Here is a 26,631-nt window from a genome sequence, read left to right on the forward strand (position 1 = left end):
CCTTAGTTTAAGAGCCAGACGTAGGAAATGTCATGTCTAAGAGAAAATATGACTTTTAGATCCTCAGAAATATAACATCTTTGTCAATTTTTTGGCAATGCACTTTGTTAGCACATTGGCCTTCAGAGCAATCTTCCCTTTCCCTACCATTTCATGGAATGCCAAATAATCATATTGGACATAGATAAACAAATCGGTATCTTCATGTAAACAAAAAGTAAATAATATTGAAAATCCAGAGTCCATTTATTAGTGTCATGGAAAGACTCGTAAGACCCATATCAGAGCCCCTCAGTCTTTTGCACATTGGGACCCCATAAAACAACAGAAAAGAGTTTCATGTCTCCATTTCTGCAAAGAGAGTGGTTATGTTATTTGTCAAGATATTTAAAAGAGAAAAGACTTTTCCATTGAACTCAATTTTTCTGGCAAAGCTGGATTTCATCCCTGCTATAGGACTGCCATCTAATTCTAACTACACTAACCTTTTCACAAGTACTCATTAATCAACCTATATTTTGGGAGGTATCTAATTTGATACCAAGGTTTCTCAAACTGTGGTTAGTTCCATGATTATTTCCACCATATTTCATGGTCAAGGTAAGATTTGTTGAGGTTTTAGCTGCAATACTGACCTAGGTGCTTTCTGCCCTCTCGCACTATTTCTAGCCGCTCATTCTTGATACCCAGTTATACAAACACAACTATTTGTTGGGCTGAATGGTAAAGCAAATGAGAACTGACTCAAAATAAAACCAACATTTTGTCTTTTCTTTCAGAATTTACAGAATGCTTAATACTCTGAAAAATGCCACCTCCTAATACTTTCAAAATAGACACCCATGATTAGTAGGGTTGATAGATCATCATCTTTAGCCTCCTCTGCATTTATAAAATAGAAATAATACAATTTCCTCATCACATGAAGGTCATGTAAACTTACTAATTTTTGTGGATGATTCAGCTACTACAGAGTGAATATTAAAGAAAAGGCCATGTAGGACGCTGTTTTCAGAATAGGGTTCAAAGAATGTGCAATAAATAGGGTTTGGAGCCACACAGATGTAACAGTATGGACAAAAAACCACACTGAGTAACTTATTATGTGAGCCCGGTTCATCTTGCAGACTGAATACAGCCACCAGAAAAATAACAGCATGTGATCATTTAGTTAGAGGCTACGTGTTAAGGCATAAGCTAAAGGGAAATGTATCCATGGGATACAGGTATAGTTTCATTTGTGCTTTTCAAGCACTTAAAGTCCACAAACATATTCCATAAAGCCTACAAAGAGAGAAAAAAAGGACCGCTTCAGTTGTATGACATAGTGTATGAACACGTGTCTATGCAATCTGCAGTTGATTTCTAAACTCACTAAAAACCACAAAGCAGTAGGTGGTGCAGAATCATAGTTCTGAAAGAATTCACAACCAAAATACCCTTTCTTAATGTTTTCCTATCACTGGCTTTGTGGAAGGCCCCTTCAGCTACCAAAGCAAACAACTGAATGATGTGAATTCAGACATGTAATGACTGTAAGGTCAGCACATGACCACTAAGCATTCATGACCCCAAATTAAGAGGCATTACCCTCTATCTACTAATCCTTGGGTCACAAATGTACAGCCTACTCCAAGAACATTAAAAATTCCTGAAATTTGCTTACACCCCACTGCTTGAAAGATAGAAAGCTAACATGCATGAAGTGATCAGATAAGTGAAAGGGGCAGTTCTGTTCTCAAACACTATCTTAAAAATGCCATGTCTTTCAGTCACCTTTTTTGTTAATGAAGCCCACCATGATTTTATATTGAAGTATTATAGAAATACAACCATCTTCTGAAAATAAGAGTTTTAATTTCACAGATCCTAACATTTTGAATCCCAAATAGAATTTTAAAGGACAATGAAAAAAAAGAGGCTACATTCATCTTAGTAGTAAATGCATTCAGAAGGTATTACTAGTATAAGCACGCTACATGGGATCCACAAACTAAGTTCTACATTTTGGCAGGGTGGCTTGAGTTTTTAAACTATGTAAGCCTATATGTTTATCACTTTCAGTGTTTTCACATCATGTAGAACATGTAAGAGGCTGCAACAGTCATTCTGTTGGTAAGATTACATAAATGTTTTTACTGAGAATAAAATTCCAGCTTTTTAGGCCATCATGACACATCTTATGTCCAAATTTTACTTGTTAAAATTAATAGCAGCATTTACATTTTCCATACTTATTTGTTAAAAAATTATACAGTTTTTGAAAGAAGACACTTCAGGAATGAGTCCTTTGTGGAGACCAAAGGAGTTGTGTTAATCTTCTAGCTGACACCAGATCTCACTACACACTTCATACCTAATATATGAACCTAAGATTTCAGGAAGATATCAAACAGATTTCATTTTAGGTTCCTGAATTAGGATCTCCATGTAATCACCGGAGATTTTAAAGCTGTCTTCATTTATCAATCCCTCCCATATCCCTGTCATTTTTGTATTTACAGATGGTAACATGAAAAGCCCCAGAAGAACTGAACAGATCTGGCCACTCTGTTGATTCCTCAGTGTAGTTTCTCATTAGTTTCTTGTGAAATTCTCTGCTTCTCTGACTGTATCACAGCTTTCTGTCACTAAGCTCCTCTTTCACTATTCATGTGCCACCACCTTCTCTAGTCTCTTTTCAGAAAGTGATCTTTTGACTGGAAAACCCCGATATGTAGTACTTCATGGCAGTTCATAACTGTCTCCTGGCAAACATAAATTCTGGAGACTACTTTAGTTGGTTTTTTGCCTTACTTACTCTCTCACTTCTCATAATGCCCTAAACCTCATGAAAAAAGGAGCAGGAAAAAGGGGGATCTTTCAGTCAAAGATGTGTGAATAAGAAAGAAGCATCCATCTCTAGGAAACCGCATGGCTCACTTAAGGGAATACCAATGGAATACATTCCTTACCTTCCTCCTGCATTGGGACTTACTCTTGTTAGGGAAGTGAGAAAACTGACATATAACAGAGATGGCCATCTGGCAGACCATGGTGAGACCCAGCTTGCCAGGCGGTTTTATCTGATCCTCTAGCATGCCTGCCCATCACCAGCTCAACCAAACTGAGGATAATGTTTATATATGCTGCAGCAGAAAGGCGTATAAGTCAAATCAAAAGCAGCAGGATTTATAGTATCGGATATAAAATTGAGCTAACATGACGGTGTTGATCTAGCCAGAAATAAAATTGATCCCCGAGTACATGGAATTAACTCATTTCTAGCACACAGCCCAGCTCACGACAGTCTTCTACATAACCACAATATCAAAGCGGTAGCTAAAACAACGCAAGTCAGCACACTACTTACACCTTGTGTACAAGGGCCTATAAATGGGTCATAATCAGGTTAGATGACATGTCCCATGGGAGGAATCTCAATGCAAAGCAAAATTTTCCATTGAGTGGTCACCCATGGTCCCAACAATAAAAGCAGAACTTCTCGCTATATTTGGGAGAGAAAAATCCAAACCCAAAAGAATTAATCTGAATAGTGCTCTCTTCTAAACTTATTCTGAACCACTAATGCATGCAGGGCAAACTGCAACTTGGACAGAGTTCAAGAAACACGTGTAATGCCAGAGAGGAACACAATCTGCTAAAAATCTGAGAATGGTTTGGATCTATCCACACCAGCAGTAAAACTAGGCTTAAAAAAGCTCTGGATGTGAGCTATGTTTGTATGCAGCTTTGGAATGGATTTTAATCATAGCATAATTCTGCTGTATACACAGCCCAAGCGTGTGCCTGCATGATCTGCTTGCATCAGTCTGAAGGGAGGATATTGACAGTGCAAACATCCAAGTCCACTGCAGTATGGCTAGTTCATGTGCTTTTAGTACCTTAAAGAAAGGTTTAATAAATTAACTGACTACAAATCAAATAGCCCTATCAGAATATGCAGCAAAATTTAATTATTAGTTTATTTATATTAGTTTAGGCAAAATATATTAAAACCCTATTATTAAAAAACTAATTCTGTGATTTATTATGAAAGCAGAGAACACTCCAGCAACTCTTGGAGCATGCTCTCACCATCTTCCATTCCTAATCCTCATTACAAAGTTCTTATTCTGCCTCAGAAAGCAGATGGCAAGAGATAATGTCAGTAACAATTAGGAGGCTTCACTGCCCTTAAGGACTCTTCTGCTATACACTTGTAATTTTTTTTCCAAAGGTTTTTAGAAACAGGATGCTTTGCACTATTTTATTCCAGGTATACTGTCTGGAACATCCACAAAACAATTACAAAAGTTTTGTTTTGTTGCTGGTTTTTTTTTCCCATTAAACAATGGAGAATGTTGTATTTTTTATTAATTAAAAATAAAGACATTATAAATGAAACGTCCAACATTACTTTCATTCTACACATTGCAAAACTAAAACTACTTGAGTTTCCTAATATTTTTAATCAACCTCCTCTGAACTACTTGCATGTTGCTCCACCTTTCATGTTTTTATGAGCAGAGTTCAACTCTCACTAACAACTAACTTGGATCAGATCCAAAATTTCTTCTTAAACTGTGGCATAGAGAAATCCTACCTATTTGAACAAGGACAAACACAAAGAACCTCACAAGAGTATATATTATGTTACTTTATCTATGCAGAATTTTGTCTGCTTATGACCTATTTGAATGTCAATTATATTTTTGCTATTATTAATATCTTTAATCTTGCTTTACAAGCTGTTGCTTTTTATTAAAAAAACTAGTCTACCTAAATAAAATCCAAAGAGAAAATAAAATTTCAGAATGAAAAGAAAAAAAATGCTGAGGGATAGATAGATTTCACATAATTAATTTGTTGGAGATTCATTTTGAAACTTCAGTATTTAAGATGGAGAAAAGAAAATTACTTCCAAAACGAAGTAAGCCAGGCTAGCTTGGTTCTAGAGCCTCCTTGGAGTTACCTAAACCTTATTGTTCTATAGAGATACTGTCCAATATGCTCCTACAAAGCAGGTACAGTAGTGGAAGATAGACCTGCCCTCTGTTTCTTGTTAAAGGTCCCTTCTGCCAAAAGCCACTATACCTCAGATCTGCTACAGGCACTAGCAAATGAGGACTCCCTAATATATTTCAGTCAAACTGAACCAAGCTAGACAGCTGAAACATTTTTTAACTAGTTAAACTAACCTCAAAAGAATCAGGTGAGCACAAGCATGAGAAATTCTAGCTCTGGTGTTTTTACTAACAGTCGTCTACTTCAGAGGGAACTTTCATGCTTCAAAAGCAGAACAATTGTATTGGTTTAAATTGCAGAGTATATGGTATTTGTAGCTATTAGAGAATGAAACAAGGAAATTAAAACTGGTCTTTTATTGGTTTTGGTTCTGTAGCTGACTATATAGCTCACAAATTTTACTAATGCAGTTCAATAGATCAGCAAGTCAGTACTTAAAGGGGTACCTTGCAGCTAGCATGTGTACCCTTTTAACTAATAAAGATTGAGAGTAAAAATTACAACCCAAGAGATTTGGGGTTGCTTGAATTGCTTCAAAAAGGGAGACTGGAAAAGGAATTCACAGCCCTTGATTATTTAAGGGTGGACCAACCATCTGACCAAAGGAACCGACTGCCCAGTACGTTACTGGAGCGAGCATGACCTTGATTGTCAAAGCCTGCATTTGTTTTGCTAAATACATTCTCCTGCTTGACTGATGGGCTATAGTTTGGCCTCTCCGTAAACCAAAAGGGCTACACCTGAACTTCCAATTAAAGGGTAACAACTGGCAGATGTGAGGGAACATCTAGCAGGAGGTTGATGCTGAGCAGATGGGCTAGGGTGCAGCAACCTTTTCGATCAGTTTCCACCCACTGCTCCGCAAAAGCGCATAATCATCACGGGGCTGACACTACGTCTCCTCAAGCAGCAGTATGATACTCCCTGCAGAGCGCTGTGCTGCTATAGTTAAACTAATATCAGAGACAGCTAACTAGAGCTTGTCTAGCTCTACAAGTCCACACTCCTGACTGCGGTTTAATGAGATACCAACTTTGACAGGGAAAAGAGTTTAAGAGATTTCCGCTCGGAAATGTTTGTGCTTGCACTGCATTGCAGCTAACTATGCCATTATTTGTGCCAATGCCACCAGTAGTGGAGCAGTATTGTAAATCAGGTCACTAAAATAATAACCTGGGTTAGAAACAAGGCTTTTTCATATCTCTTCAGTGATCTAGTTTGAAGTACAGCCTCACAAACGTTAGCTCCTGAACAAAGACACAGATGGGGAAATGTGGTGAGGGACAGGAAGAAGAGATGGGGGACTTACCTTAGCTACACCCCTGCAAGTCCCCTATGTTTTGGAACTCTGTCTTCAGATTTTCCTTCCTATAAAGCCAGAAGATCTGTTGTACAGGACTAAAGCATCGCTAATTTGATATGGTTAAGAAAAAGATACTTCTCTTCATTAGAGCAAGAAGTGGTGGGGTACTGTTTCTCTCATGAAACTCTCACATATTCCTGTAGAGCTTGTCTTAACCACTGAATGTAAGATCTTGTATTTCACATTGCATGTTTTGTACTGCCTAACAAACTAGCTATCTTTTTATTTATAAACGTCCACAGTCCCTTTCTGGTTCCTATCGTTACTCTTAATGTTCCTGAGTCTAATTACACACTCTGAAAAATATTACCTTGTAGCAAATTTTAATTTTTCATTTCATGAACAACCTTTACATCCTAATGTTATAAAACAGAGAATGTCATTTCCTGATGCATCTCCTCAGTACTATTCATTACACTGTATGCTTTTATTATGCTGTTTCTTATTCTCCTCTCTTCTAGGAAGAAGAAACTCTTTCCTCATATGAGAATTTTTCCTACCTCCGTATCATTGTCATAAGCTTTCTCTGTACCCCAGATGGTTTTAGCAACATTACTGTTCCTCATCCCAGGCTTTCAAAAAGTGGAGTCTTGCCAGGGAAAAGCACTGAAAGCAAAGCCTCAGCTGACTTTTTTTGTATCCTTCCATGTAGGGCACAGATGGCCATGTTTTCTCAACCCCTCCCCTACTTCAGCTGAAGACCACAAATTCTCCGTTTATTTCTCCACAGCTCCACATACACAAATGTTATCAAAATCTCCCTTTCTTTTCCAGCACTAGGATGGCAACTTCTCTACATGCTGACTGTATTACAAATACTGTATTTAGAAGAAACTACCCATCAAATTCAAATTTAGCAGCATATTTTCACATATGATCTATAAATAAACTTTAGACAGCACTGAAACAAATTCAACACCACCATATCCTACCAGATCTCTCACCAGTACATTCTGTTGTATGGAAGTCCTGACCATCATTAGTTTACCTTACAGGAGGAATAAGTCGCAATATTTCTTTGCAAAGCAACGTTCAATCACAGACTGTAACTCTTAGTAAACTGAGTAAGGAACTGCCATCACTTTCAAACTTTTTTTCCTCCCTTACCCTTGTGATGCAATTTTTCCATGTTAATCAAAATTCTTAATACATTCAACTGTATCTCTCAGAACACCGTTTACAGGGAGTGCCCAGGCACAGCATTCAGAGAACAGGCAAACAGAAGACAGACAGATTTAGTGAACACCTGTTAAATGGGGCAATGGCTCCAGCACAATTGTTTCCCACTTCATTTCACACAGTAATAACTTTAATGTCCTCCATGGACTCGCTTTCAAACACCAGTTCTACAACATCAAACAACAAAAGAGCTGAAAACAAATTTAATTGTCTAGATTGCTTCCAATCAACTTTTTTGGATAAAAGCAAGTTTACCCACCTTAGTTTTCTTTTTTTTTTTTTTTTTTTTTTTTAAACTGTATATGCTCAAACTGTGTTATCATTTGGCTTTTTATAGTCTTTCCCAACAGCATATCATTCTCCTCCATGTTTTAATATTTATCTTGGCTATGATAAATTATCTTACCCTATTAGGAAATCTGCATCTCTCATCGCTCTCTTGAATGTCCATAGTTTTAGTTTAGGCTTTGTTGCCTTTTGACTCGTCTACATCCATCCTGGCTTTTTTCACTACTTAACCTCTTTTTTATTTCATTTTGCTCTCATTTAAAATATTTGTACTTTTCAGTTTTTCTCCTGCTCACTTTGTTTAGCCTCAGACTTCACTAAGATAGATGCATTACAGATAACTGTGTAGTGTCATAATGATTAGCAAGTAATTTAAACTACTTTTAGAATGTGATACGCTGTTGTTTTTTTAAATATGAGAGAATTACACTAGAATTATTTAATACCTTGAATTTTTTGAATTATGAAGATTGGCAAATTTTGATCCCAGCTTCTCTAATTTATTTTCTTTTCCAGAATAGCAAAGACAGACAGACTGCCCAGGATATCACATTCCATGATTCCATTAAGCTTTCTTTATCCAGAAAGACTGGCATCTATCACACTTTCAGAAATTATTTAAATGCAAGCATATGTGTGGACTTTTTTTTTTTTTAATTTTACTTTGCTTACAGTCTTGAAGTCCAGAGTTTAGCTGTAATTTCAATAAAATAACTTGTATGCAGAGTTTAAAGAGATGGTAGGAATCACAAACAATATGCAATGAAGGTATTATTATGGAAAGAATAGATTTTACAAACTCTGCTTTCCCTTCCTATTTACTTATCTCGACTGGATATAAATGAGATCAATGCTTTTGGCTAAGAAATAATGGTACACTACCTAGGTTACTGTTTTCATTGAAAAGGCAACAAGAAAGTTTCTTTACATCATCACGTTTGCTTTTTACTATATATTCACTTTGTCCTACAGATGCACCTCTCCAATGTATTCCATCATATATTATTCAAACCCCATCTTCCAATATTAGCATATTTTGATGTGTTATGAAACCAAAACTGAATGCTTTCAGCATTCTTAAGACAAGTTCTATTCAAAAGCATGGCTCGAGTTCACTTTTCATTACCTTCCTCATATTCTTGAATATATTTGACTTTCTTTGTATACTAGTCTCCTTTACAAATGAAATCAATAAAAATTCTTACCTGAAAATTAGTAAAACCAATATTCCAACAGAATTGGATTTAAATATAAATGAATTTCTGGCCATATTTCTTAGATGACACTTCAATAAAAATAAGTTATTCTTATACGCAGAGTCAATTGTACACACAGAAAAATTAGTCTACTTTAGTTTATTTCCAGATTTTCAGAATCCTTTCTAATAGGCCATGTATCACATTCCTTTACAAATATGTCTTCTCTACTTTCCAAAACTGTCTTATATTGAATTATCCCTTTACTTTCCCTCTAGAATACCCACAGATTAGGTTTTCACTTGCACTGATTTCATCGAAGTGCAGTTATGCTGGCATTACTAATGTTATTCTAGACTTATCTTCATATGTGATCTGAATAAGGTGCTTAAAAATATGTAATGAAAGTCTGATTCCCCTCCCTTTCTATGCTAATAATCAGATCTGTACATGAAACAATTAAATCAAAAGACTGCTTACAATTATCCAGTATTTCTCGATTCTAGCCTGCACACAAGTATTTCTGTGTGAAAGACAATGAAAATTCTAAGTTCTAGGAAGTAATTCTAACAATGCAAAAAATCCTGCTGTGACAAACACAGATGATGAAGTTGTTACACGTGTGGCTGAGTTGGTAGGAAATGAGTGTAAGTGGTACAGTAACACAATTATACCAATAAACCACTTAGGTACGAAACAAACAGGTTTAAGCCAATGTTGGTATTCTACATGGAAAAATTGAAAGAGAAAATCAGACAATCACTAGAACTGCACACTGCAGTCATGGAAGCACTTTTAGAGGAAAAAAGAAATCCTGCTGCTTAAATTTACACACCATCCTACTTTTCTTCAACTGTTTAAGACACTTTCTGTGCTCCACTGCCTGTTAAGTACCTACATGATGCAGCCCCTGTGCTTCCCAGGACTGCCTTGTTTTCATAGATGAGGAAAAAAATTATTGTGTTAAACAATACCAAACTTTTAAATACACGAAGCCAGCAGACTGGATCTTTCACACCCAACTTTGCTCAAGAATAATATTCCTGACAACTTTCTGGATTAGACTGTTAAATTTGTGAGAGCTCTATGAATGGAAATATTTTGCTTGATACAAGGAACCTTACCTCGTGCACAAATCTTTTTCCATAGTCACAGCTTGAAAGCAACATAAAATGAATGCAGCATAGTGTTTTAAGATGCATTGTCAATAGTTATGGTTAAACATATACCTATTTTAAATGCATTACACACACATGTGGCATAGAAATACAGGTATTTGCCAAGAAAAACAAAGTTATAGATTACTTTCCAACTTACTTTTTCTATTATAAATTTATGAAAATGATTTTTTTCTAAAAATTAAAATGCTTGTAGAGTTAACATGTATCCTTCTTTCAGAGGATATTGTATCAATCTTATATTGTATATAGATTATGATTTCCAAGGAAAAGCCACAAGAGATCACCAAACATCAGAAATACAAATGGAAGTAACACTTCAATTGCGTATGTATTTCATGAAGTAAAGAGTTTGAAAGAACTGGTATCAAAACTCTTCTCCTTTTTCACCGTGATCCATCACCCCTCTTCTGGACAAACAGATATCTAACATGCCAACAGAACCATCTAGAAGAGCCCAAGCTGAGTGAAGAGTTCATTCACAGAGCTAAGATTTTCCTTCTCCTCTATTCTACACTCAAATTCTGTAAACATTTCAGATCAGCTCGGATTTCCAGAAGCATCTTCATCATGCAGTGTACACAGATGAATCTGCTTTCTAGCTTTTTAAGACTACATTCAATCCTGCTTAAACTAGAATTCCAAAGTAGGTGCTGCACAGATAACAACTCTGATGTTGCTAGTTTTCATTTTAGCCTTTTTCCTGCTCTCTAAAGTTTTTATCATATTTAATGAGCAAACTATTACCAGCAATATATGACTAATAATCTAGCAAACTATTACTAGTAATCCGCACTTCTAAGCAGTTCATATCCACATGATTTTCTACCCCACCTGCTGTAGCACCTTTGTAAACACACAGCTGTGGAACAAGGAAAAATACCATGGAGAGATTTTTCCAAGATAATACAAAAAATCCAGTACATTCCAAGTTACAGATGCTGCCTTAACTGCTGTTTCAATATCTTTATTTGACTAATAGCAACAGTTTTAATTGAAAGTAGCATAATGTTCTTGAAACCAACTTTTGCTTTTTTTATCCATTCACTTTTCAAGGATAGGAGAGAGTGAAGACTCACAAAAACTGCAGTTCTGAGTATTGTTGGTGTATTTAGTTGGTGGGGAATGTTGCTTTTTCAGTGTTTTTTTGATGTAAGGTGGAGTAGCCTGTGCTAAAAAGTAATGCGCCATATCAACCAATAATGATCCTTTAATTCTCATTGTAGATCTTTCTTACCAGCTGGTGGTTCTTAATACCGATTCATTTTGCTCCACTAAATTTGTATTAGGGTGAATGGCTGGCCTACCCTTCCTCTCCATTTTACTTATCATGCCAGGATAAATTTTGTGTATAGTACCTTTATGTATTTAAGGATTTCATTTGTTTCAGAAAGCGTCCTAGCTTCCAATCACTACATTTTCAATTATTTGAAAATTGGATTTCAAAACTTTCAATCTAGCACAGTAATCTCATCACTTTTCTAATTTGTCTTGCATTTTCCCCAGCATTGAATCAAATGGATAAACAGCTAATCATGAAAGGACTAACTCTGCAATAAAGCACTAAAATACTTAAATTGAGATATATGGTGCAAAGCTGTCTTGACTTCAACAACTTTATTATCATTGAAGCAATCTAATTCTCAAAAAGCTTAGGCTAATCAAAGCTGTGTGAAATTTGGTTATTATCAGTTGATTAATAGTTTTAAATTAATTCTTACCTATTCAGACGTCCAACCTTCAATGACAGGACAAAACAGACCACTTCACTATTTAGAACAAACAGAACTGCCTTATTGAGATTTTTCACTATTCCTAACTATCAGTGGGAAGTATGAGACTTTTCTTTGGGTTGCACCTGGTCTTTGTGAATGTCTACTTTGTCATGCATGATAAGAAGGGCATTTAAAATTTCTATCAGCTTTAATGGGGTAATTATCACTAACTCCAACAAGTGAATTTAAATTTCTAAACCAGAAAACTATTCTAAAGGAGAGCAGCTAACATAACTAAGACTGTGAAGCCAACAAAAGACCCCAGAAAAATCTAAGTTTAAAAAGGCTATGTCTATTTCAGTGTCTCACAACTACTGCTATAGTTTTTGTTCAAGATTTCTGTACCCAAACAACATCTGAACATCTATCTCTTTATACTCTTCCCTTCCCAGTTTACTTCCCATTCCTTTTTCCTATAGGTGTCTCAGAAGCATGGGAGAACCAAAAAATTGTTGGGTATTTTCTTTTTATTAGATATCAGATCAAGTTAGCATTCTCCCCTTTGCTCATGTACTAATGCCCTAAAGATATCATAACTTTGAAATAATGAAGTAAGGATGTAATAGTATGTTGCATTTGGGATTTTTCTGTTTTGTTGGGGGGGCGGGGAGAATTATAATTTTATCTTATTTAAAAGTTTGTGGGATTTTGACTTTTATTAAGCTAATACTATAATTCATATTATACACACACACATATGTATATAAAAAGACAGCATTGTACAGTAACACAATTATTGTCAACTGCATCTGTGTAAACTGAAAAATATTTTCAGATATCTTAGTAGTTATTCTATGGCACTAAATATAATACAGAACTTCAGAGGTTTATAATAAGGTTTCAGAATGGTAAAAACCCAGTCACTTTCCCATCAAACTGTAGATGGTCTCAGAGAAAAACATCCTACCCTCCCCCAATTGATTTGTGCTATTATAAAATATTGTGCTATCACAAACTAATACAAAGTATCAACTATATGCAGAAGCAATACATGCATTGTACACTTCTTTGTATTGCTTAGAATGACATCCTGATGCTATCATTTAGCTCATCATGACATTCCATCAATCAAAACCCAGTTTTAATTATACACCATTCTGCTTTTTCTCTCGGAGCAAACACAGAGGACATGCAACGACCTATTTAAATTAAAATACATACTTTATGGAATTAAAAATAGGTTGGGAATCACTTTTAAATCAGCTATCAGCCTGTCAATTAATGTTCTGAACCCCTGCTATTGACCCAGTACTGTACAAGCTGTTATTATGCACTGTCCTACATATCATCTGTTCCCCGTGCTGGTCTGTTCCAGAAAGACAGACAGCTGCAACAGTATATCCCTGTTCAACCTGAGGACCATCTGACTTTAATTGTAGCACACAGCTTGATGTGGGTCTGGTTATGAGAAGCCAAAGTATCACACTGTAATAATCTGGAAAAGGAGAAACCTGCCAACACAAGGCTGCAAACAGGGGCTTGGGCTGTCTGGCTGGCTGACGGGCTGCAGGAAATATGATTAATGAGCAAGGTATAATGATATCAGGAACCCGATTAGCACCACAAAAAGGTCACAGATCAAAGTAGTATGCATTTCATGAGCTCCAATCGTTGTATAAGATCTGTGGACTTAAAGAGGTAAACTGAAATGCAAAGGGAAAAAATAGCTATGTGTGATAGCTTACAAAATGAGCACTTAAAATACTATAATCACTATTTTGTCTGAACCAGGAAGCAGTTAAGGAAATATTAACTGAATGAATCAGCCCATGCCACATTCTAGCCATCTTTTTTTTGACAGTATTTGTGAGGAACTGAGCTTTCAGCATTCTTCCTAAACACATCGATTCTACTTAAAAATAAAAGGATGCTGACTCGATGCTGATTGCATCCAATCCACTACGTATTAACAAGAAAAAGCAATTTAATATTTGCATGTAATTTTCTCAGTTTTATTCCACTGCAAAAATGGCAGATTACAGAGGGCATCATCCATACCAGCACTAACATGGCCACCACCACCACTATGAGGTTAATCATGTCACACAGAAGCAGTTAACACAATTCATTAGCACGGAGGTTTAAATTTAATGCTACCAGACTGACCAAAACTTGACATCTGAATTATAGCAGCAGTATCAGGGACCTACAGTGTCACCAAAAGGGATGACGTCTGCAACACTTTAATATACCATCACTTGGTCAATTATTTCTTACCTTCATAATTAACTTAAGCCTTAAAAAACCTTCTGTTCTGTCCAATTATGCGATACTTGAAAATTGCATGTTCCTGTAAAAACTCTTTCTTTTGAAAAACTCTAATTTATGGCAACTTCTGCATGTTCTTTTAATACGACATTTGACGAGTTATACTGCAAGGTCTACTTTCACAGCAGAAGTTATGAAGCCAAGCAGATTACTAGCAAAGTCTTTTTGATTAAAATAGTTTCAAAAGTCACAATCGCTAATGAACAATTACTTGGGGGAAAATGTATATGAGAAGGAAACACTAATTATACTTAGGTAATAAATATGATATTTCAGTTTCCTAAGAAATGCTGAGTGAAATTAAGGAAACTACAAATTAATTTTAATCTTCATCACTCAAATATACAAAAATTAATGTATTGCTGTTTTCAGATTACTTTTTCTTGAAATAAAAGTTTTGTATATGTAACAAGCACTTCATTCTAGAGTGTTCTGAACTTCTTGTTTTCAGGATTTAACAAAATAAAGATGTGCTTATTGTAGATTGTACATAAAAAAAAAAAAATACATTTGGAATATGGAATGAGATCATTACTCTCTAAGAGAAGACTTTAAAGGGATTTAACATTTTGTGCCCAAGAGTTTAACAATAATAATCAAAACGCAGCTGCTTCCTGCTGATGAAGCACTTTATCCTGAGAATATAGCACAAGTGAGAGATATCAAAGAGAGCTCCAAGAAAGGCAGACACTAGCAGCAAAGGCTTTGGGAAATGATGGAAGGATGAGGGAAGGGTAGGCCAGAGTGTACAGAGAGGTGAGAGTGAGAAAAACCTGGCACCAAGGCTAGAAATGAGGAAAAGAAAATTAAAAGCTAAAATCTTAGAAGAGGAAGAAGCAGGAGATGGAGAATAACTTCACTGTGGGGAATGCCAGATCCATAACTAATAGACTGAGAATGATATTTTATGCAAAAGCTAAAATACCACAGTTGTGAGAGATCAAGGCCACAGGCTGCCTTTAGCAAGTCTGTTTAAGAACACAGCTTTTAATTTCTCAGGTTATCCTGAATCACCAACGCGTACCAAGCTCAAAAAGGCGTCAGGCTACCTCCCTAACCTATCAGCAACAATTGTAAGATCAAAAGTTGCGTTTGAATATGTTTTGCCAAGTAGTCCTGCTAAATGTTAGTGTATTTCATACCTTGTTTAAATAACATTTGCACATGCTTCTATACGAAGCAAAACACTAAATTCACCTAACATAATTTGTGATTATTATGGGGCACCCTACAATTGCCTGCAGAAATCTAGGCCAAATCACATTTCTGAAGACCATGGTATCATGTCACCAGCAAAAGTGCAGTGTAAAGCATTCTGATAACTTCTAAGTCACAGATTGCTTCTGATGTGACTGTTCTGCAACTTTATGAATATGAGGTCTGATGTTCTGCCAACAATAGAACTTTCTCAATCCCCGTTTTCTAATTTAGGAATATCAGGACATTACCAAGTCTAAGCCTGGTATCTGAAAAGTTTTTGAGAGTTCCCATGACTTAATTCAATATTTCCCTGTTAGCTGACTACCACATGAAAACTGCAGCCTCATTTTCGAAGTTTCATTAAAAAAATCTTCTCTAATATATTTATTTTAGAGTGCCACTGATGCAGAACCCTTTCATTTTGAGAACAGCTTAATGTAATAGCTTTGTGAATGTGCTGAAACACCAACGATACTGTAACAGCTCTTCCTTAGTTCATAACACTGCCTGGAGGGCACAGTGAAGACAGGCAGTGCTAACAACAGGATTTTCCAAAACATGGAAGAGAATAGTGATACAGGTTTGGGGAATAAAGCAGGCAAAGGAGAATTCAGTTTTATTTTCTTGTAAAAAACTCTCTGAAAAATATCAGTTTAATGCAAGACAGGAAGAGGTGAGAGGAAATTTAAAATGCAACCAACTTTCCTGAGGCATTTACTGATCTTTGGAGCTAAATGGATACTAAAATTAAAATCAGAGTGAGAAATATTTCTATGATTCAACCAGCTTTTTCAAGTCTTCCATAAAGTGATGATTTTATTAGCTCTTTAGAACCACAAGAGCTGACATACAAGTGGGACAAGATCTCCTGCGTATTTAGACCACACTCAAACTTTTTTGAGCAATTCTAAAGAATGAGCAGTACTATATGCCTTTTTTCTTCCCAAACTTGTAAATATAATACTTCTTCAGATCACTTCAGCCATAGTCCCATGTAAATTATAAATAGCTATATATTGCAAGCAAAGAGCCAAATCATTTCAGAAGAATCTTGCAAGATAAATGTTACTTGACAGACAATAGAATATAGCCGTCTTACCAGTCTGTTTATGCGAACAAATTCTTCTGGGGTTTTGGCCCATGGTGGAAGTTCAACATCAGACACAACTGTTCCATCATCCATCACTCCCAGATTGTAATTGTTGCTGTTGACAAATATCTCTGGGAGGTAATAGAATTCAGGAATCAATTCCTGTAGATAAATGAAAAACAATGCCTTGCTACAAATTCTGTTAGAGGATGCATTTTGTCATGTTAAAAAAATAATTATTAGAATGTCATTAGGTAAAAAGAATATACAAAACCTCCCACAGACATCCCCCTCCCCTCCAGAAGGGAGAAATCCCCTCTTTCATACTTTCTAAACTTTAAACCTTTAGATATGATAAATCTTTATGATGCTTTTAACAAGACAAAGAACTAAGACACAACAGGCCATAAAACAAAAAAATTCATAATATTGGTTTTGATTGCATATTATGCACAGAGAAACTTATAAAACTAAAGTAATGAACATCACATGGTACAAATAATATTTAGTGGAAAGCAAGACAACCAAGGATGTTAAGAAGTTGGGGAAAACTGCTTCTTTCAAATTTTAATACAATCCACATTTTAAAGTGCTAATGCACAAGTGGCAGTCTATAGTTTGGATGAAAGTAGCACCATATATATTAATTACAAAGGTGTAAAACCCAGTTATATTCTTATTCTCTCTAACATAAAGGGTCTAAGAACTTAATGTTTAGGCTATTATCTAAGATTGTTCAATGCCCAGAAATAATTTTGTAAATTCTAAAATTCCTGGAGTTATACCACATGTTCAGAAAAAAACCACACAGTCAAAGCTGAATCAAATCAATATTTTTCTTTCATTGAAAGGTCGTTAACTCAATTATGTGTCCAGTCTATAATTACAGGGAAGAACCATGCATAATTTCACACACATGCACGCACGAACACACACAGACACAAGAAAAAAAAGGAAGGCATTTCACATGGTTACAAGGTCTGTACATGCACTAAATTCCTTGTCAGGATCATCACTGCTTTAAGTGTGCTCTACAGGCCAGCGCTGAACAGGACTGGAACTCGGCATTTAACACCTCCATGGCTGGCCCACCCTCACTCACACTTAAGGCAGGCAGAGCCTGCTACACTAAACATGGTTGAGGAAAAAATGCAAGCACATACAGCAAACGAATTGTAATTTCCAAGTCTTATGAAAAAAACAAAGTATTTTTTTAAAAGCAGAAACTGTACATTCTAGTGCAGAATTGAACACACATTCTAGTGCAGAATTGAACACAACATGCTAGGAAGCAAAATTAAGCTCAAAAGCATAAGGAATTTCTCCTAGATAAGTGGAGTGTTTCCCTGTTTTGCAAACAGACATGCAGCTTTGTAAGTTGTCATTTATTTTGTAAAATATGCATTAGGATATACATAAACTTATCTAAGTTAATGTGATTAGAACCTTATTTATACACTTGTATAAATGTCTGCAAAGTCCTGGCAAAACACTTAATAGAAAAAGCCTATTAAGGCATACATATTTTTGCCCTTAATATATTTTAAAGATGCTTTTTTTTGGTGGAACTTGATGTTGAGACTTAAATACAACCAATAAACCTGGCAATGTGATGGATTTAGAAAAATTGAGCCACTAAATTAGAGAATTTACTTCCTTTGTAAAGAAAGGATCAATACGTGTAATTGCTTCGGGAAGTGTATTTCATAGCAAATGACTGGTGTAAAATTGGTCTTCCATACTGCAAGTGCAAACTGCATGCCACTTAAGAAGTAGAAAAAAAATCAGACTGCCCCACTGGCTTTGTCTACAGCTGGTGTAGTACGTAGCTACATCAGAAGCTCAGGCGATCAGATCTGAAACCCAGTCTTGACATGGGTCAATGGATCAGTGGTCTCCCAGATAGCCCCTCAGGGCTAGCTATGGCATGAGCAGCTTTCCAAATGGCTGAGTGCAACAGGAAGGTCATCAGATTGCGGACAAGGTCAATCCGAAGTAGCCCGGGCAAAGACAGGAAAGATCAAGCAGGAATTAAGCTATTATCACCTCCATCCTTGTGTGAAACACTGCTTGGCTTTGAATTGTACATCTTTTTGTTTACAGTCACCTTAATTAACTAGGCAGGGTAAAAACATACTTCTGTACCAAATGCTTGACAAGTACTTGATAAAAAGAGATTTGAAACTATTTATTTGGATAAGTGAAAGAACAAGAACGCAGCAAGGATAAAGGTCTGTAAAAAAGAAGGTACTCCAACATTGAAGTTTCTGTAGTTTTTATCATCACAGACAGAAACTAACAAAGAAAAAGCAGAGACAATGGACTATTAATTCGATAGCAGCATGCACCACAAATATGAAACCATACCGTGATTCTGAATACTTAAAACATAAGCTCATTACATATGTTACTGATGTTTTTATTTTTTTATATATATATCTGTACAGCTATTCATTAGTTTCTTTCAAGATCAGAAAACATTTGGCTTTCTAGAACACACATTGTTTTCATTAGATTACACAGAAACAATATGCTGCCTGGAAACTTGAAAATTATCAGTAACTTCTGTTAGTTTGACTATTAGAAACTTTTCATAAAATGTTACTTCATTACTCCAGCAATGAGTTTTCATAAAGTTTTTCACTGTCACCATAATGATACATTTTTACAAAAGGAGCTTCTTTATTATCTGATTTTCTTATCTTGACCATGTGCTAATATTTACACATGGGGAAAGGGAGTGCAAACAGATGCACCGGGCCATTCTAACTGAGTAGTATTTAGCACCAATTTTCAATGGCTTTACAACAGGTGAAAATTACATCATTAGTTAAAGGCCAACGGTTTTTCCTAAAACTGGTGAATAAACCTGATAATAAAACATTTAATTTTTATCAAGTTTACTAATATTCTTCATGTATTTGGTAACTGCAGTCCTTAACACTCCTTCTCAACTCTATTTGTGGGGTCTTCTTTTTTCTTAAAATAGCCACATCGCATGCATAGACGGAAACTAAGACAGCAGATGCTGACCCATGTGCGTAACTCCATTACTAATGGAACTTTTTGGACACCTGAGAACATTAAAAAGATTAATTAATGCACTTTTTGCTTGTTTTTTGAGGGGCGGAGGAAGGAGTTACTTGTAGTTTCACACAAATACCACATGAAGATGCAGGACCAGCCACGAGGGGCCAGACTCGGAGGACCATTTAGTATTTCACCTGGAACAGTGACAAGAACTGGAAGACTAACACAGGGCAAATACAGTCTTTCCACAGATATTCTGCCAGCTTCTTACAGATAAATGGTTTTGAACTAATCTGTACTTCTGATTTTTAAAATCATTAATCGTGGGTTCCACACTGTAGTTTCGTCTGCAAAGGTTTTTCCTTTGGCTATTCTAAAACTGCTTCCTAACAGTTCCAGTGGCTGGTTCGAGTACCCGTATTGTGAAAAACAGTAAATATTAATTCCTTATTCACTCTTCTATATGCCCTTCTGGATACTGTAGACCTCTGTTGTCACACTCTTCCTCAGTGGTCTCTTTTTGCAAGCTAAAGGATTCTAGTCAATTTTGATTTGTTCCCTCTGGAGGTCTTCCCTTCTGACTAACCACTTTGGTTGCCTTCACACTTTTTCTAATTCTGCTGAATCCCTTCTGAAATTTTACGCACTCAGCACATGTACAGAAACAGTAAAATTGTCCCACATTTGTTTTGTTTATATTATTTCACAGAAAACCAAAAACATCTGTATGATTTGTTGAAGCTCTTGCTTTAGCAAGAAAATTAGTTTCAGAAATTCCTCTGTGTTGGAATTCACCCGTTCTGCAGGGTAGACACAGACATCCTTCTGATAGGCAGTATTTCACTCCTTCTGCCATGTTTTTGATTTCATTACAACTGATGAAAGAGCTCACACTGAATATCAATATGAATCTAACACACAGTATTTATAGTGGTATATTTAAAAAAAAATTAAAGATAAAATTTGCCATATCAGGATTCTTATTAAAATGCTTATAAAATTCTGCATATAATTAAAATAAGAAGTTTTCTTTAACAAAAACTGCCCTCTACCGCATGGAAACAATGATTCCTAAGGAAACTTCACTAAAAAGATTTTTTTACAAACAAGTAATATCAACAGAATGCCAGTTTAACACTGGTGATTTATTTTCATATTTGCCACCATGCATAAAAAGTCTATACAGGATACTTTGTTTTTTAACATAATGAAATTTCATTCTTTTCTTTTGTTTAGAAAATAATAGACAGATGCATTTTGAAGCAGAGTTATATGATCTGCAAAGGTATGTAGAAATAGTGACACAGATTCCCTAACCATATTAAACCATTTCTAAGATACCAGATTTTCAAACTAAATTATTTGACAATCACATTAAGCAATATTAAGCCTATATATAACCTGTCAAACAGAATAATAAAAATGCATATTAGAAGTCTAGGGTTTTATTCATATTGCCACACTTTATTTCCTCTGTTATGAGACTTAAATGGCATTCAAAAAATATATACTAATATATTAAATTAATACAAATTTCATTTTTTCATCACACTTCAACATAATCTTTTTCATCACTGTGGCAAAGTATAATTTCTAAGTACGCATGAGTTTCCCTCCCTCTGCTATATGTGTGTTATTTCTTGCAGAACTAAGAAATTGCCTCAAGACATTGCCTGAAATTCTCCCAACTTGTAAGAAGCCTTCAGCAGGTTTCCATTAAAATTCTAAATTGAATTAATGAAGAAATTAATTTGTCAATGTCTAATAAACCTGCTAAAGTTCTAAGAGATTGCATTTCAAATATTTTCTAGTTTAACAAAATATTAAAATCTTTGGTAATTTACAGTTAAGCAAAGAAAATTATAAAAAATCCTGCTGTTTATTTAGTAGATTTATGAAATATATGATAAGCACAATTAGTAATTGATTCATTATTGATCAATAAGTAGATTTTATTAAGTCAATACTTTATTGCATAAAACATGCATCTTTAAGGCACTTTAAATCCTATTAGTCAATACATGGATTACAAATATACAAAATTATTTTACTTTTTACTGAGGATATATGTAAAAGTATGCAACAGTATTTATTGACCATATTTATACACTGTGTAATATGTAGTTCAGGTTAATGTGACAGAGAAAGAAGAAAAAAGTTCTATATATAACTACATTCCTCTTTTTTTTAAATTAACTGGGGGTGAAAAGGACTATATTGAATTATAAAAAGGTCTAGATGAAACCTTGAAAGGTCGTCTTGTCCACCTTTCCATGCACAGACAATTATAATCAGGGATTCTTGAAAGATGATTCTCTTGAAAGAAATTAAAATTTTCAATGATGGGCATCCTATAAATTTCTGATCCTCATCTGTTCACCCCCCCCAGAAGGTCTTCCTTACTTCTAGTCTGCTTTTGCTGCAACTGGAGCCCGTTTCTTGTCTTATTCAGACTGAATACAAGCAGCAGTTGCCCTCTCTACACCTACCAATGTGTAGAAGCAGCTTTTACCTCAGGGACAGCAAGATCCATTCCCACCAGCACTTTCTGGCCACTATTCCCCTCCTGCACTAAGGACGGACAGCACACACGTCACCACGAAGGATGGCATGGGGGCACACTGGAACAGAAAGTATACAGCAGAATTTCTCTCGATCTAAGAAAGAAATTCTTTACAGTGAGAATTATTGTTCAGTGGAAAAACCTCCCAGGGACGTGGCAGAGTCCCCATCGCTGGAGGTTTTCAAGATGGGATTGGACAAGGTGCTAGATAATCTCATCTAGGCTCCCTTTCCCACAAAAAGTTGGACCAGATGATATTTCAAGGTCCCTTAAGCCTGGGCTGTTCTATGATTCCGTGACATGAAGTGCACTATGCCTGCCAGCCAAAATCCCCAGCAGGGTAAAAGCATTACAACTGCCACTACCAAAACCACTTCATGTTTCTGTCCTTGTTCCTCTTTTCTCCAAAGTAAACAACCTAAAACCTTCAACTTCATCTCATTTTCTGAATCTCTGGTCATCCTCCTTTGGACTTCAGCAAATTTGTCCATAACTTACTTGAAGTTTATTATTTCAACAGCTACACAAAAAGTTGGGAGCAGATATTAAAAGTATTTGTTTCTTTTTCAACATAATTATGGCTGGGCATAAAAGAAGTAGACCACAGATATTAGATGGAACTTTCTGATCCATACACCCAGATGTCTGTATTTTTAACTACTGCAATTCCCACAGATTACCACGCATGGCTTTGACTGAATTTAGAATTCTTTTTTTTTTTTTTTTTTACTCAGAAAAGTATTTTCCTGTTATGGATCTTGGCACAATTTTACAGAAAATGAAACCTTTCATGAAAACCAAGGATCTGCATCCTAAATATGTTAAAAGCTTTGCTACACCAGACATACAGTTTATGGTTAAAAATCTGAATTACTATGTATCTGCTTCTGAATTTTGCTAGTCGTTGCTCTTGGACATCTTTGACCTTGCTACTAATATGACATGAAATTTCTCCTATACAAAGGTAATGTTGCCAGTTTGGCAGCAACTTTATTCCTTGTAACTTTTGAAACTCCCGTCTATTAGATGGAGAAGTATAAAACAATGCAAAGCATATGTAGAAAAGCTTATCAGGTTACAGGGTGTCTTAGGCATGCTTATGTTAGGCAGCCTGTTTCAATAAGCATGAGTTGCCATTTTGCAGAGCTTCAACTTTTTTTTTAATATATATTTTAAAGAAAGTCAAGAAATTTATCATCCTCCAGTTTCTGAATGTTCCAGCAGCTTGGAACTCTAGAGTTTCTTGCCTCTAGTACTGAGGTTTAACCATATTGCTTAACATGCCTTTCAATCAGTCATATTCAATCCTGCAGCTCACATGTGCTCACTGGCCTATCTACAGCAACCTCCATCTCCACCAAAAACATTTTAAGTTTCTTGGTCAATTTTAGCCAACTTTTCCAGCAGCTTATAAGGATAACTAAGATCCTACAAGTTTAAAAAACAATAAGCAGGTAAGTAGCCATTATACATATGTGTCTTGAGGGGCCCAGTAAGTGCAGCATAACTTCACATTTTAGTAGTCTCCACAGAAGCTACACAGCACTGTAACAAATGTCCCATCACTGAGAAATTCTTAATTTGAGGCTTACAGCTTTTTTGACAAACGAGTCAATCAGTTGCAAGAAGCCAATCCATAGGAGACAAAGCATCATCTGTTCTAATACTTGCAGAGAATGATTTTTTTTTCCTTTATAGAACGCTACCAAACATACAAAACCTGATGTATCATTAGGTAAACTGAACTTTCCTAATGCCTGCCTTAATAATGTTCAATGATGAAGTCCAGATTCTCAAGTCTTCTTGAAGACTTGAAGAATCTCATGCTTGAAAGAAAAAATCCATCTTGAATACAAAAATCCATATTGAATACATGTGGCCCAATAATGACTTAGTAATCCACACAACAGTCACAGAAACTAAGCAGTATCTATGACTGCAGGTAACTCTACCAGTATTTTAATACTTATATTTGGTTACAGATCTAACTTGTCTACCATAGCAAAGATTTTCTGTACAGTTTGTGCTTGTTTGGATAAAATACACCAGGACCCACAGACAGGAGCAGGTTTAACAGTCTAATAAAAAGAGGATCTAGTAATTCCTGTGAATACTCAAAAGTTTCCCTGGATGTGCTTCTTTCAGTAAAAGTACGTGAAAAATACATGCAATTACAGGACATATGACTGGATTTCTGTATAATTTCTTTATCAGAAATCAATGGATTTCTTTTTTTTTTTAATAAATGTTTTGCATAGGCCTTTATGAACTCACAACTGAAAACTTTAGCCTGGATAGCTTTGACTTGCGTAAGCTTTGAAAGTTGTTATTTCACTCAAAATATGTACTGGAAAGGAAGAAAAGTTAAGAAATAGTAAAGGACTGAGGTACATGGGCACATTCTACAATTATCTGAGCATCTGTCCAATGAGATTCATGTATTACATGATTTAATTTTGCTTTTACTTTACTGCAACTATTCCTTTAATTTTAAATATTTCAATAATGTTAATCAGATGCATTAGCTATATTTTAATGCAACTACCTAATTAAGAAGTCAAGGCACCAAAACTCAACAAATCTTCTTAAAAATTGCATACTTGTAGCCAACATTTTCGTTATTCCTTTTAACAACAATTTACAAAACCTGAAGAACAGTACATAACAGCCATATGATAGCTTCAAATAGATTTTGAGAATGTCCTATGGCCAGGAAAACCCCTCCTTTAGCACAGGCTACTCTAGTTCAAAGTTGGCACTGTCAGTTTCCATAGGTAGCTTATTAAAAAAACATTTTTGTCCAGGATCAGCTTTAGTCATTAGCATAGAGTTGACTTAGAGGCAAAGAATTAGAAAATGGATGAAAATTGAGAAGACAGAGGGCTACTTTCAGAGCTCTTTGTTTATTACAGTCTATGGTTTGAGACAACATTTTAGACCCAGGATTATCACTTAAGTTATAATTTAGTTCTTAATCTTGGTATCCTATTCATAATGAAATCATGTCTTCTTAGCATTCTCCTGCTTCCCAAGCTGTCCCTTCTAAGGACACTCCTGAAGAATCTTGGCCAAACCCATTCTCCCGCAGTCTCACTAGTGTTTATATACACCAGATACCCACTTTATAACACTAGTACACTCCCAGAAGCCCAAGACAAACTACACGTTAGAGCAGACCCTGTTTAATACTGTTACAATTCAATGAGACTTTAAATATGAAGCTTGATTTAAAGAAAAAGTGTCCAAAACAATGTGATGCTAATGAGATTTATATAGTTAGCTTGCCAAAATGGCATTTCTGTATCTAAAAATTAAGCTGTTCTATACTATGAGAACCATAGGACAAGATAAAGTATCATAACTTGCCAAACATATCTGTATGAGATATGAATTCAGATATTCAATACCATCACACCAGCCTTTCAATAGCTGTCACTTATACATCTCATATCACAAGATTAACTTTCATAAATTAATACCCATTTTATGACAGGACAATCTGGAACAGCATAATTGGAACTTACTAATATTTTCTGTAAGTTTATGGTCTTCTAGCATCTCCTTTTAAACAAAACTTATCAAATGCACCAAAACCCGCTCCCAACCCATAAGCACATGAAGAAGGAACACACACAAAGCAGTAGAGAGAAAGGCATGAAGAACAGTACATAACTCTATAGTAGTGACCGTAACTTCGTTAGAAATGGTAAAAAATCAATCACATTAAGCCAATCTAATCTTCTTTTCAAAAGATAACTGCAATAATGGATGGTGAAAGAAAAAGAGGCAAGATGTTGCTTCACTTTTGAGAAAGACCTCTGAGACTGTCTCAGTCTCCCGTGACATTCTTATAAGCAAAGTAGAGAAATGGAGATGAGATTAGGTTACAATAATGTGGGAGTACCCAAGCTGGAAATCCATATTCCAAGAGCAGTTATCAATAGCTCACTGTCAAACTGGGAGGACATGGTAATGGGGTCTGCCCTGCTCCTAATACCAGTCAATAATCTCATTAATGGCCTGGCATAGAAGGTGCAGTAATAAAATTCCAGATGACACTAAGAAGGCAACATAGCTGTTTGGATGACAGCATGAAAATTTCAGACAATCTTGAAATACTGTCTATATGGTACTAAAAAACAAAAAATCAGCAAAGTACACTTGGAAAAGAGAAAATACATGCAAAGAGCAACATGGGTAACAATTACGCTGTTGTAAATATAATGATAAATAAATTTATTGCAACAGGTTAGCTACCAAACCAGAAATAACAACTGCTTCTGAACAAGTATGTGCAAATTTACTCATTCATCAAAGAAAAAGAGCAACACTGAAGAACAGACAGACTTAACTTCTGTATTCCAGAACTTAGTCCAAGCTCCAAACTAAACTGTTTTTCTGTTAAACACTGCCAGGCTATCCATGTTTGCTTTTTATACAGTATGAACAAAACTAACCAGGATTGTTTGCACTAATAATGTAAATTAAGAAGTA

The 26,631-nt window shown here is 35.6% G+C and overlaps 1 protein-coding gene across 4 annotated transcripts in view; it reads right to left on the reverse strand.

The window, feature by feature from the left end:
- The window catches only part of LRBA (LPS responsive beige-like anchor protein), a 434,838-nt gene that overhangs the window by 82,818 nt on the left and 325,389 nt on the right, over positions 1–26,631 (reverse strand). For all 4 annotated transcript variants that reach the window (XM_049815176.1, XM_049815173.1, XM_049815174.1 and 1 more), the window contains one exon: positions 16,554–16,706. In XM_049815176.1, the coding sequence (XP_049671133.1) occupies positions 16,554–16,706 (153 nt within the window). The remainder of the gene's footprint in view (positions 1–16,553; positions 16,707–26,631) is intronic.

The sequence above is a fragment of the Accipiter gentilis genome, chromosome 12 (genome assembly GCF_929443795.1).
Source record: "Accipiter gentilis chromosome 12, bAccGen1.1, whole genome shotgun sequence".
NCBI classification, from domain to species: Eukaryota; Metazoa; Chordata; class Aves; order Accipitriformes; family Accipitridae; genus Astur; species Astur gentilis.